This window comes from Tyto alba, unplaced genomic scaffold (genome assembly GCF_018691265.1).
Source record: "Tyto alba isolate M040663 unplaced genomic scaffold, T.alba_DEE_v4.0 Super-Scaffold_19, whole genome shotgun sequence".
NCBI lineage: Eukaryota > Metazoa > Chordata > Aves > Strigiformes > Tytonidae > Tyto > Tyto alba.
This window is the reverse complement of record NW_024881281.1, coordinates 4552922-4566185: the sequence shown is the minus strand read 5'-3', so window position 1 is coordinate 4566185 and position 13264 is coordinate 4552922. Positions and strand designations below refer to the sequence as shown.

General features: G+C 37.3%; 1 protein-coding gene across 1 annotated transcript in view; it reads left to right on the top strand.

Moving 5' to 3' along the window:
* Positions 1 to 13264, top strand: part of ULK2 (unc-51 like autophagy activating kinase 2) — a 41116-nt gene that overhangs the window by 15571 nt on the left and 12281 nt on the right. Inside the window, exons 7-17 of the mRNA XM_033004830.2 lie at positions 697 to 770; positions 1728 to 1829; positions 2186 to 2244; positions 2564 to 2646; positions 6067 to 6117; positions 6496 to 6584; positions 7288 to 7459; positions 8400 to 8460; positions 8710 to 8802; positions 11909 to 12046; positions 13076 to 13221. Coding sequence (XP_032860721.1) covers positions 697 to 770; positions 1728 to 1829; positions 2186 to 2244; positions 2564 to 2646; positions 6067 to 6117; positions 6496 to 6584; positions 7288 to 7459; positions 8400 to 8460; positions 8710 to 8802; positions 11909 to 12046; positions 13076 to 13221 — 1068 coding nt within the window. The remainder of the gene's footprint in view (positions 1 to 696; positions 771 to 1727; positions 1830 to 2185; positions 2245 to 2563; positions 2647 to 6066; positions 6118 to 6495; positions 6585 to 7287; positions 7460 to 8399; positions 8461 to 8709; positions 8803 to 11908; positions 12047 to 13075; positions 13222 to 13264) is intronic.

The following is a 13264-nucleotide window of genomic DNA, read 5'->3' as shown; positions in this document are numbered from 1 at the left end:
CTATTTTTGGCAGAAGAAGGTTTGGTATGGTAACTGGGGAGAGATGTCAACTGTTCAGGGTACTACCAAACTTTTCTTCAGAGGATACTTCAGGAGTTTTAATCTCTCATTGTTTGTCTGTTAGTGTCCATTTTAAAATACCTTGTTTTTAATGAGTTTCTTTTCTATGCTTTCGCTCAACCAAAATCTGAGATCTGTTCCAACTCATTCTATCCTCTTAACAGCACAGAGGAAACAAAACTTCTCTTGCTGTCCTTACTTGGTAGTTTCACGTGCTTTGCCTATGTGGAAAATTGAAGCATCTGAAACTCGACTTCTTAAACTTCTACCTGATGTGATTTCACTGAAGCAGATTGTATATTCATCACTCTTAATGAACCATTTATATTTAGCCACTGACTTTAATCCTTTCCTGCTGACGCCAGACAGCATGCTCTGCAGCTGGGGAGATGGCTGAGCAGCAGTTTGTGCAAATGATGCCACTGCTGTTTCTTGGCTTGCTATTTGGAAGATAATACATTATTCTTTCAGTATAACATAGATTTCACTATTTCATGTAGTTGGCTATATACTATACCTTTATTTTTCTTTCTAATTGGTCATTGTAGAAGATTTCAATGAGAGCAGATCATTTCTAGGCTTTAAAAAATTGAAAATTATGTTTCTTTTCATTGACAAATGTGTTTTTTTACATAGCTGACTTTGGTTTTGCTCGTTATCTGCATAGCAACATGATGGCTGCAACTCTGTGTGGTTCCCCTATGTATATGGTAAGTGACAGTATATTTCAGATTATGTTGCTTATCTCAAACCAAAACAATTTATTGCTTGCAGATTGGCAAATGCCTAAGGTTGCTTCAGAAGTATGAGGGGCAGCATGCAGTTCACCTTTCCATAGTTTTACTAGCTTCTTTTTTTATTGTGATTTGGAGATCATGATTAAAATCAGAAAGAGAGTGAACATTTCTTAGCACATCAGGGAGGAAAAATCTTACAGAATTAAAAGGCAATATATTTTAGCATTAATTCTTTGGCAAAGTAGTTTCATTCCCACTTACATACCTTTTTTTCCCCTGAAATAGGGAATTATCTCCTTCCCAGTTTCTAAGAAAATAAAAAGGGATCAAATACAGACCAGAAGAGCTTTACACTAGTAGTTAAAAAAATTACTTAATGTTTTCATTCTAGTTATATAATGTATGTGGGGCTTGTTGTTTTGTTTTGTTTTGTTTTTTTCTTTTTTCAAAACAATTTAGAGTTAATTGTCATTAATTTTTACTAAGTAGTGAGCACTGAACTGTCTGACTTTGGCACTACCACTACTGTACTATATGGTCAGGGGAAGATCGTTTTGCTTTCCCTTGTCTTGTTTTTGTATATGTAATATGGTGATAATGATAGTCCTTATGAAATGCTTGGTTATTTATCCACAAGGAGGAATGCATAAGCCAAGTAAATAAGGCTTACCTCTTAGTCCCATACATGCCAATGGCTAGATGCTTTCTTTAGAACATCAGAATTCCTAGTTTTCTGTGTTTTTGAAACATAGCCTTCATTTTAGATAGAACTGTTACCTTTCAAGTCATGTGATGCAGATTAAAATGTTAATTTTGTCTTACAGTGAAGTGGTCTCTGTTAATACTGCTCTGACAGAAGAACTGTAGAATTCGTACTGCTGTGGCTTCGCCTTTTTGTTTTCCCTTCTCAGATTTTGCTGTTCTTTCCAGGCCCCTGAAGTGATTATGTCTCAGCATTATGATGCTAAAGCAGACCTGTGGAGCATAGGAACTGTGATTTATCAGTGTCTTGTTGGAAAACCACCTTTTCAGGTAACATGCTATTTCCTTTTCCCTCTTTTTAGTCTCATGGAAATTCCTAGGGCTTTTCCTTCCACTCATGAAAACAGAAGTAAGGAGTGATGTCCAAGTGTAGTGCTGATGTTTTGGAGGCCAGACCACCTGAGGATACCAAGCGGGAAGTTGCTCATACTTAGTCTATGAGATCAGTGGGTTCAATCCAGAGGAAATACATAAGGATACTCAGTACTGAAGTCACTGCTGTGCTTGGGGTTTTCTCCTTTAATGCCCACATGCAAAAGCCTCCTTTTTGTGTATGTGTGCATAGGTACAAAAGCTATTTTCTACATGAAACTGAGCTTTAATTAATGTACATTTTTATTTGACAGGCCAATAGTCCTCAAGATTTGAGAATGTTTTATGAAAAGAACAGGAATTTGATTCCTAGGTATGTCACCATGGCCTTTCCTGTCACTTACATTTGTTGATTGAACACTTTCTCATCTTTGGGAATGCCTGGGATTCATAAAAATATTTGATGTTGCTATCTGTACAAGGATGTAGTATGATACCAGTGACTCACCTTGCATCTTGCATTCATTGTACCTTGCTGAGTTGAAAGGGTCCTGTACTAAGGCTGTAGAAGAGCATGTATAGTGAAGACTTAGGGACATGGCAGAATGCTGACTTCCTGAAATTTAATGTGCTATGCATTATTTAATGCATGCATTAAATTTAATGCATGTTTTACTTCCTCTTGTGTGCAGTATTCCTAGGGAAACATCAGCTTATCTGGCTGACCTGCTGTTGGGTTTGCTTCAGAGAAACCAAAAAGATAGAATGGACTTTGGTAAGTAACTTTTCCTTTTGCGAAAGGAAATTCATGTGACCAGAATAACAGTCTTGACCTTTCATCTACAGCCGATTACATGAAAAGTGAAGTGGTTTTTTCTTCTCAGTTGTCATAAAGAAGGCAGAGCAGCCAAAATAAATCATTAGGTAACAGGTCAGTCAGTATCAAGTGATGCACATAAATTATGACTTTGTTGAGTTGTGAAATATAAACTTAATTATTTCAATTGTGGCTTTTTCCCCCCACAGTCTTAACTGATATACCTTAAATTTCACGTCACAGGCTTATTTCTGTTACTTTAACTGATGTTTTGGCTTCAGATTGGGAGCAGGCATCTGTGATCTCAGTGTAGTGTTGGTTGCAGAAATGTTAATGAAGTACTGGAAGAACCCACTTTGGAAGCCAAGTTGCTTTAAATGGTTTCCTCCCTGGTCTTTTCTCTTGTAGACTGCAAATATCGTAACAGTATTGATGGGGGATGCAAACCATGTACATTCGATTTGACCTTGAAATCTATATAGATTTATATCTGAGAGCAATAAGAGATGTGATGTTACATCAAAATTGTTTCAGTTTTAAAATATGAGTTCCTACTATTGCGCTTAGGTATTGCTAGCTGTAGAGATTACTTTTTTTTTCGTGAAATATTCACGAAAAATTCACGAAATTTTTTTTTTTAAGCCTAAACATAGTAGAAACAACAGTTGTGTCTTTGTATTTCATAAAGTCATAAAATTTTTAAACCATGCAGTGACTGAAGTGTGCATACTGTTAGACGTTACTGCAATGTCTGTTTAGGACCTCATTTTGCATTACTTGGGAAGCTGAACCTAGCACAAACTAGATGGATATCCTCTTAACAAAAGTGAACTTGTTTGGCTCCAGTTTACTGCTGTGTTTGGCTTTTTCTCTTTAGCTGGAGATCTTTGGTTGTAGAACATTGTTCTAACTTCTTAAGATTTCAGGGACTCACATCAGTACTATTGAATTATTCAAACTGGCTACAACTGTTGCCTCTTCAAAATTAGTCAAGAGTAGAGTTTAGATCTGTGTGTGCTTTGTACTGACTGGATTGTCTGTTACTTCAAAAAGGCAAAAAGCCTTTTTATTGCTGGGTTTGTGGTTACCTATTACTGCAAAAGTAGTAATGCTTTTTTCCTTTTCTAACGCAAACTCAGGCAGCATTTTTAAAAGACAACCGCTGAAAAGTTAGATCTTCTTAGCTGCATCTTGTATGTCATGTTATGCTGATAGTTTAAATTTTATAGCACTATTTATTATTGCAGTTTCATCATAGCTGCCAGGAAATATTAAACTTTTGGTTATTTAAAGCCAAGTTAGCTAAATACAGTTACTTTGTTATTTTAAAAAATAATAATGAAAAATGTGCTTCATTACTGAGATTTGTTTTAGCCACAAGTGACCCATCAAATTTAATCTGTGGAATGTCAGGAAAGAACCTAAACCTTAAAGTCTCTTCATGCTCTTTGTAGATATGACATAGTTCTTTCCTCACCATAAGCTATTAGCTCTTGTGATGCGGAGATCCTGTGGTGAGTTGCAACCCAAAGAAAGACACACTCAGTTTTTGTTTCTGCTTACAAAACTTCACCATTGCTCTTCAGTTATGCATGCAAGCTTAGTTTTGATGTAGTACTGAAATACACAAATTGACTCATTCATCATATGTAGTCCTTGTGTATTTGTGATAAGACTGTAGTTGTTAGGCTGTGGAGAGAGGAGGATTCAAAAGTCATTTTAGTTCTTTACTTGAAGCTCAAGACTCTCCTAGCTACGGTTTTATTCCCTTTCAATTCTACTGTGTTTTGCTTCAAGAAATATCAAACTTTCTTTTAGTAATTTGGAATTTAAAACATCAATACTAGCATAATGAAGTGTTGCTCTTCTGAGAATCATGGGGTTTTGTGTGTAGATGTGACTGACATAACTCGATTCAACTGCTGTACATAAAAACTTAAGAAGTCGGATCCAGAAAAAACTCATTATAATTGCGTAAAATATCCCAAATTATAGTAACAGTATTCAGAGGTCGATATATAAATCTCTATGTATAAAACAATACATCATAAACATGGACTTTGAGTAACTGGTTCCACTTTGCATTCTGGGTGTGCTGATCTCTACCATTTCTACAAGCATGGGAAATTCATGGCATCATTTGTGGTAGTGGAAGACTGCATTTGTGCTTAGAAAGAAAAATAGAAAGCAGAATGGTAGTGATGAAAGTCGTGTTTTCCTTGGCTGAGCCACTTAAAGGGCCTCAAAGGGGCTGCTCTGGAATGTGCTTAGCAAAGGGAGTGAAAGGGAGTGTGTATATCTGAGCCCAGTTGCCTGTTGTTAAAGTAAAAATAGCATTGGAAATCTTGTTGATCTTCCAGCAATATAAAGTAGAACAGCAGGTGTTGTACAAAAGCTCAAGAACACCTGATCCTTGTGTTAAAGTTAATCATTACATTGTTCTTGCGTTACAGCTGCCTCCCTTCCTTATCGGGTCAAGGAAGAAAGTGTTGTTGAAGGAAGAGGAGATTCTGCAGGCCTCAGATTCTTTCGTTTATTTTTTTTCCTTGTTACTTGCTTAGGTCCGATGAACAGCATTGTTTTTCCTCAACTGTTAGAACATTAAAGCTCAGCAGCTAGCTTCCACCAACCCTCATTTTCCTCTAACTAGCTGAAGGTTGCTTCTTGTAGAATAAACTTTCCATGTAAACCTCTAGCCAACTGGTTATGCTAAGTCAATTAAATGCATCTCAGCATATCCATTTGCAACAAAAGCAAAATGTTTCTATTGTAACAGTAACAAGTTAACTGAGGATATTGTTAAAGAAATTGTGTTTAATTCTACTTTTTGCTATGAACTTGCTGTACAGGTGGTGTTTTGCTGTTGGGAAGTGGGAAGGAGAATGGGTGCTGCTCTGCTGTGATTTTTGGCCACCTAAGGAGAAGCATTAATGGGTTCAAAAATAAGCGTCAGTCCTTGAGAAAGGGGAAAGGCAGAAGTGAAAATATGTGTTTGATGTGACAGATGCTCATAATTTTGAAGAGCAAATTAAAACTGAGTCAGTACCATATTGAACATGGAGAACATAAGTTCACAATGAGTATAGGAAGGCTTCTTGTGTATGTGATCCTTAAGTGAAGTCATAAAATGTCCTCCAGTAATTCAGTCTGATTTGCTTTGCTGGCTGTTATTTGAAGTTATTAAATTGATTTTTGTTTCCTTTCCAAATGCTGTAGCAACATATAACGTAGAAGGCTTTAATCTTTTATAAACTCTTCACCTTCTGGCTCTGAAATACTGATTCTGGGAAGGCAACCGTTTGTCACCATCTGCAATATAGTCTGTAAATTCTACGTCATTTGTACGTTTACTCACCATGGTTGTTTTTTGTTCTATAGAAGCCTTTTTCAACCACCCTTTCCTGGATCAGATTTCAACAGTCAAAAAATGTAAGTAGTTTTGTTTTTTCACTTATTTGTGTAAATTAAGAATGTTGGGGGCTGGAACAGATAAATATCTGCCAAATATCACACTAAGTGTCTATGAGGCATTTTCCCTGATTCTGACTTGCTGTTGTACTCTATTGTGAGGCTGTGTTGAATCCTTTTTTGTATTATGATAGACTGAAATGTGATACTTATTTACTAGTTCCTTTGACATTTCAACTGAACTTAAATACCCTTGTGTGTTTAAGGATATGCTGTGCTTATAAGTTGTATAAGGGTTTATGAATTAAAAGCAGTGAGGAAATGAGCTTGTTTGAAATTCAGCCTTTCAAAATCTTAGTCCCTTTTATTTTTTTTTTCCCCTGGGTTTTCCTCTTCTAGCTTGTCCTGTACCAGTGCCCACATATGCAGGCTCAGTCTCTGGCAGTTCCTGTGGTAGCTCTCCTTCATGCCGTTTTGCTTCTCCTCCAGTAAGTTCTCTGTTTTACAGAGCAAATCTGTAGAAAATATTTTCTGTAATGTTTAACCAAGTGTTATTGAATTTTAGATGTTTCAATTCTTGAACATTGTAAACTGGTGTGTTTAAGAGCACAGAGCAAGGAATATCCCTGCCTTTTGCCAGAGGAATGGCATTGAGATTTTTGTTCTCTTGTTCCTTGTGTTGTACTTTGTGGGTTTTTTGTTGTTCTTTTTTGTTAAATTAAAAATACATATACATATCAGATACTAGAGTAGTAAATCTTCAGGCATGCCAATAGAGTTTGTAACGTAATAAATGCTACAGATAGTTTTTGAATTGGCCTTTTTGGCTAAGGTCCCATATACTGATATGAACTGGTGACTTCAATTTTATGTGGTATTTGGAAGAAGTACATTTCTATCATCAGGAATGATTTAATAAATTCCAATTGTTTAAATTCATAGCCTATTTAATATACAGCTATCTAAATTGACAATACGGGGTTGTCTGGTATTTGAAATTTCTATATTCAAATACATTTTATATTTCTAAATACTTAAGAAACAAAAAACAGCCCCAGATTTCTCTTTTTTTTTGGTCAAAGCTAGTGATGATTCTTACTTTAGAAGCTTCATAGTTAAAAGACCAATTCTACATTCTGAATCACTGGATTTACAGTGGTTTTTTACTTTCTTTTTTCCACCCCCCTCCAGTCTCTGCCAGACATGCAGCATATTCAAGAAGAAAATTTGTCTTCCCCTCCATTGGGTCCTCCTAACTATCTTCAAGTCTCTAAAGACTCTGCCAGTACCAGTAGCAAGAACTCCTCTTGTGACACAGATGACTTTGTTCTTGTCCCACACAACATCTCTTCCGACCACTCATGTAAGAACATTTCTTATTTTTACATTTTAAAGCAATTTCACTTGTGGATACCTTTATATCCTGTTACTCTTTCGCTTGCTTTTCTCTAAATGTGTCTCAATTCACATTGGAACTGATTTCTTTAGTTTGATTACTCTTTGAAGGGAGACTGCTTGGTATACCTGCATGTACATCTGGGACATTTTCACCTTCAATTGTGTAGCCAGATATGCCAAAGATACGAGGGTGATTTAAAGTCGTGGAAAATATTGAGGTTTGGCAGTAGAAGAGGAGAGTCAGTTATAAACAACTGCTGATAAGAAGCCCAAGGATTCTCTTAGTGGAGGCAGACGCACCATTACCTCCAGACTAACTGAACATTTACAGGTGATGCTGTAGAGCTCTAGATAATAAACAAGTGTAGGTAAAAACATTAAAAAAAGTTTAAGATGAAAGGTAAGGCATCAGACTGGGCTTATACAGTAGAAAGACTTAGATGTAGCACGTTGCTGTTTTATGACATCTTCAAAACCTGAACTGCCACTAGGAAGCTAGTCAGGTGATTTCTATACACTGCCATCAACTCATATTTGACTAAATTAGTGCCTTAATCTCTGAAGGGTTTCTGTCATTTGTTACTATAAATGTTTATGATACCTTGTACTCATAAACAATGTATTTTATTTCTAAATTATTTCCAAATTATTATAATTAGTATAACAAAAAACCACCAACAAAAACAAACAACAAAACTTGTTAAAGAACTATCTTCCCCAGTTACATTTTTGGTTTTGGTCACATCTGAGGTATTTTCATACACAAAACAGTTTGTGAAAAATTTACATGTTCATAGAAATCTGTCAGAAGTGATTATTTCTACAACGGTAATAATGGAGATATGTTTTTTTTAAGATTCTGCTTCGTGACATGGCTTTTCAATGTGTTCTTCTGCTTACTGTAGATGATATGCCATTGGGAGCAGCTGGCAGGCGGGCTTCAAGCGAGTTCTTGATGTGTGGAGGGTAGGTGTGCTGAGCTTTATCCAAAAGAAGTCTCATGTTCTAAAATTGATACTGCAGCTGCAGAAGGGGTTGCTGGGGTTTTGGCAATGATGGGCTTACATAGCTGTGTGGACTTTCTTAAAAATTAATATCCCAAGTTGAGTTTTATATGAATATGTAAACAGCTTGAATTCAGGAAGTTTTGCTGCAAAGTAGATTGTTTCTCTGATGTGAAGACTTGTCTTTTGACAGTAGTTTTTGTTTTCACAGGCAGTCACCATTAACTATTTCTGGAAGCTCAGGAACTGTACAGAAACCATCCTCAGCCTCTTCTCGAAGTACTGCTTCTGGCACAGCTAACAGGTGTGTGATGTAGGCTTAGTATTTCTTCTCTTTTAAAGAGGTTCTCTGCTACTATATGTGGTTTGGTTTCTTTTAGTTGTGAATGATTGCTGGAAACTAAAATTAAATAGGAGCTAGACCTGTTTTTTCCAGGCTCTCTACACTTAATGTGTGCTGATGGCTGACGGTTATGTAGCTAACTTCTGACTCTGGTACATTCCCAAAAGATTTCCTTCAGGAAAGATAGCATTCTTTTGTCTGTTCAAATTTTGAACTGGTTGAAAGCAGAAACTTCAGAGACATAACTGACTTGTCCTTTTTGGTGTTATGAAGCACAGCACAATCTTCCTTTAGTGGGTCAAGATGTTGAATACAGTAAACATTTTAAGAAGTAATCGTGAGAGAAGAGGAACTTACAAAGCCCAGACTGCTATGGATGTATGTCTTATGGCTGGATTGTCTTGTGTCCAGTAGCTGGGTGTGGCTTCTGTGCAAGCGATTACTGTGAATTTTATGTTTGTGTCTCACAAGATACCAAAGAAGCCACATGAAAGAGCTGAATGTGTATTGCAGCTTTTCCATCAGCAGGACTGTTAGTAAGTCCTCTTTTTTTCACATGGTTGTAGACAAAGTTTCTGTTAGTTTCAAATAGAACTGATAATCATCAGTGGTTCCTGAAATCTTTCATGTATTATTGGAAAATATAAAGCTTAATCATGCTGTTTAACTACTCATGTAATATCTAAACAGAAGGGTTAGATTTGTCATTTGACCAAGTAACGAATTTCATAATATTTTCGGTACAAATAGAAATAGGATGAGTGGCTAAATGGGGAATAAAGCTATTATGTTGTGTGTATTTTTGGCTTATGCTAGTACTACAGGGCTGCAGGTCAGCATTATTTGTTTAGAAATGCTTGTCACAAGAAAAGTTTGCTACTTTGTGCTGATCTTTGTGCAGTTTGTGAAATCTGCTGACATGGGCTGTCAATACAGCTTTAGTCTTACCTTTTATGTTTAAGGGCAGATAATGGAGATGGTTTGTAAAGATCCATTTGGTCTGGATTGGCCATATACAAGAAGTTATAAGCACATTGTAATTTCCTATTTTAAATTGTGTCAGGCATTAGTTTTTAGAGTTACAGGTTTTATGAAAATATGCCAGTTATCTGTACATTACTAAATTGAGAGTTAAATGGTCATGTGATTAGAAACAGGTGCCTACTGTTCATACTTTCAGTGTTTGTACTATAATAGTTTGATTTAATTATTGGTTAAGTAAATTCGGTAACTGGCTACATGGGGCATGGTCTCTGAAGGAAGCAGAATGTGTGTCTGATATTCTGTAAGATGCTGCTTTTGGGTTTTGGTTTTGTTTTTTTTATTGCCTGAGGAATGTTCTTTCATAGTGTGTGATTTTTTTTTTTTATTATTTATTTTTTTTTTTTTACAAAAGGTTATGCCCTATGAAACAGTGATTTTTTTTTTTTTTTCCTGATTAGCTGATCAAACTGAATGAATTGGTACCCATATTTAACCCTGGTTTATATCAAGTAGAAGAAGCTGCAACACTTTTCAGGCTTCAGCCAGAATGGGCAGAATAGGTAGAGACAGTTTACTCTCCTGTGGTTAATTGCTAATTTTATTCTCTGGATCTCAGAGAAACAAGATTTGCATGCAACTCTGCACACATCTGTATAGCATTTTCTCTAACCAGTAACAAACCACATCAGACTTGAGGATGTCTAACCAGAGCTTAGCTTTGGGCCTGAGCCGGGGAGCGCTGAGGGCAGGCCAAGTACTGTACCGTGCCTCTCCACCACACTAACACAGCATTGCTGCCTCTGGTGAGCGCACGGCCTGAGCTTGCTTAGATATACCTGCAAGGCTGTGTGAGAGCAGGGGAAGGCATTTTCCATGCTGAGTACTTTAAAAGTTGAAGTGCCTTCATGGCCTCCTTAGTATCAATGCCACACTTTAAATAACATCTGCTTCCTCTCTCCTGGAGGTCGGGCCTAGGGAGCCTCCCTGTGCTACCTCAGAGTGTTGTGTTAGTTGTAGCAGGCTGCCTGCTGCCTTTGTGTGGTTTCCACTTGTGAGGAGCTTTCAGGCCTTCTGCTGACTGTGTGCATACGGCTGACTTTCAGTAATATCTAGAATCTGGGTGGCAATAAAAGGACAAACTTCTTTTGCTAAGGAAGTTCTATGCATATGAATGAGTAGTATTTTCACTATCAGAGGTAGCAAAGAGAATAGGACAAATGCAATCAGAAACTCAGATTTCTGTTTAGCTGTAGCCATGCAGTGAGTGCTGTAACTGCTTGTTTTCTAGAGCTTGTGGCAGAACTTTTTTCACATCTCCTCTAAGAATTTCTAATCTTTCTCTGAAGAGGTGGTCAATAAAGGACCAGATACTAAACTGATTATCTTCCCAAAAGCCCTTGTGTTTGAAATTCTTTCCATTGAATTCTGTCTTCCTTTAAAAGTGTTGGTAACTGGTTACGTTGCAGTGGTTTGATTCCCTTATCAGAGAGTACACTGAGGTAAGCCAGGTCACTGACACTTCAGTTGAACTTGGATAACGCTAATCTGCAGTTTGAGTCTGTGGATTAATGTTCAGGTGTGTGGTTTTGGTCATTTTGTCAGGGGTTGGTTACATAATATGTTTTCCTTTTGCAAGTTCACTGTGTCTCTTGGGATATCTCTGTACTTTAGTGGCTTTTGTACGCATTCCAGCCTTGCTGCTGAACTTCCTGTTCTTAGTGCACTGGGTTTTCCTAGAACGCTATTTTGAAGCGTGGTAAACAGCGTGCTGATTGGCAGGAAGTCGGAGGAATCTGTAGATCGCTGTGATGCGTGACGAAGTGCTTCAGCTAGTACTGCACTCTCAGCTTGATCTGATACTAGCCAGTGTAAGAAAGGTAGGTACTAACGAGCAGTTCCTGATCTTCCTCTGTGAAGTGTTAGAGCTAGACTAGATGAGTTAAGACCACATTGTGTGAAGGGAGCACAGAAGCAGCTTATTTGCCTGTTTCCTAGATTTTACTGAAATTTCAATAATGGTACAATTCCGAGACACACTTGTCTACCTATATTCATCACCTGTCTCCATACCTTACAACTTCAGGCACTGTCAGCCTTCGATGTCCCCCCGCAGCGAAACAGCACCTATCCCGGTTCCCACTCAGCTACGGAATTACCAGCGCATAGAACAGAACCTGTCCTCTACTGCCAGCCCCGTGTCAAACCCCCACGGATCACCAAGGTGAGTTTGGCTTTTTTAAACTCCTTTTTATTGGTTTGAGTTTGTGTTCGTACCCTGACAGATGTCTGTGCTTTCTTGCCGATGTTATTTTTTTTCTGCACAAAAACATACTAAAGAGACATTTTAATTATAAGAAATAGTCTGTCACAATCTCAAGACTCTTGGACGATCACTTGAAATTTTTCATGAAAATAAGATTAGTTTGTTCTTTCACTCAAAGGCAACCCAAGAAGGTAGAAGGATGAGGTATTGCTTCTTTATTCCTCTTTGTGTATTATCTGGCATTACATCATAAACTAGAAACTCAGTAATAAGTTATGTTTTGTTTTCACACACATAGTGATGAGATGAATGCATTGTTCTGTAGAATATCAAGGAAACAATTTTTGGCATGCTAATTAACCAGCTTGTCTTTTTACAAAGCTCTAGTGTGACAGACTTATTCTCTGCCTTGTGGGCTACAGGATCAGGATGGTGAAGGTCAAAGACTCAGAAACAAATTACTGAAAAACAAAACCCATAGTTCCTTGCTTTTGTTTTTTTTTCAGGATCTCTGATTTTATACTAATTGCTACACTTGGGGAAGTATCTTTCCCTTAAATATTCTGTTTTCACTTATCTGACCTGCATACCAGACCCAATATGAAAACTTCATCACAATCTTTGTTGACATAAAAATGGGCACTTGCAGCAATACATTTCACTTGATTGTAAAATTCAAGAATTGATGGTCAAGTTGTTTGAAGATGTACTAAGGGATTTCTGTTCTAATTTTCTCCAGTTAACAGACTATTATGGCACTGAAAGTTAAAAAGTCAATGTGAACAAAGGGAATTAAATCTTGCTTGTTTTCAGTATGGGAAGCTTAGTTTAAGTTATTAGCTTAATAAACTTCAATGTCATAGCTTTCTCTTTAAATACTGGTAATTTCTTTAACTGATCATTATACCCCTTAAGGGATTCTGAAGCTTCTCTCAAGGAACCACAGTTACTACAGTGTGTGTGTAACCATTCTTTTCACCTTGTTAGAGCTGGAGTTGTGAGACGCTCAAATACTAGCCCAATGGGTTTCATGAAGATGGGCTCCTGTTCTCCAGTACCAGCTGACACTGCACAGGGTGTTGGGCGCAGGTTATCCACAGGATCTTCTAGACCATATTCTCCTTCACCACTGGGTAAGCCATAAATTCTCAGCAATTAGTAAAGGTTTATCTGGAA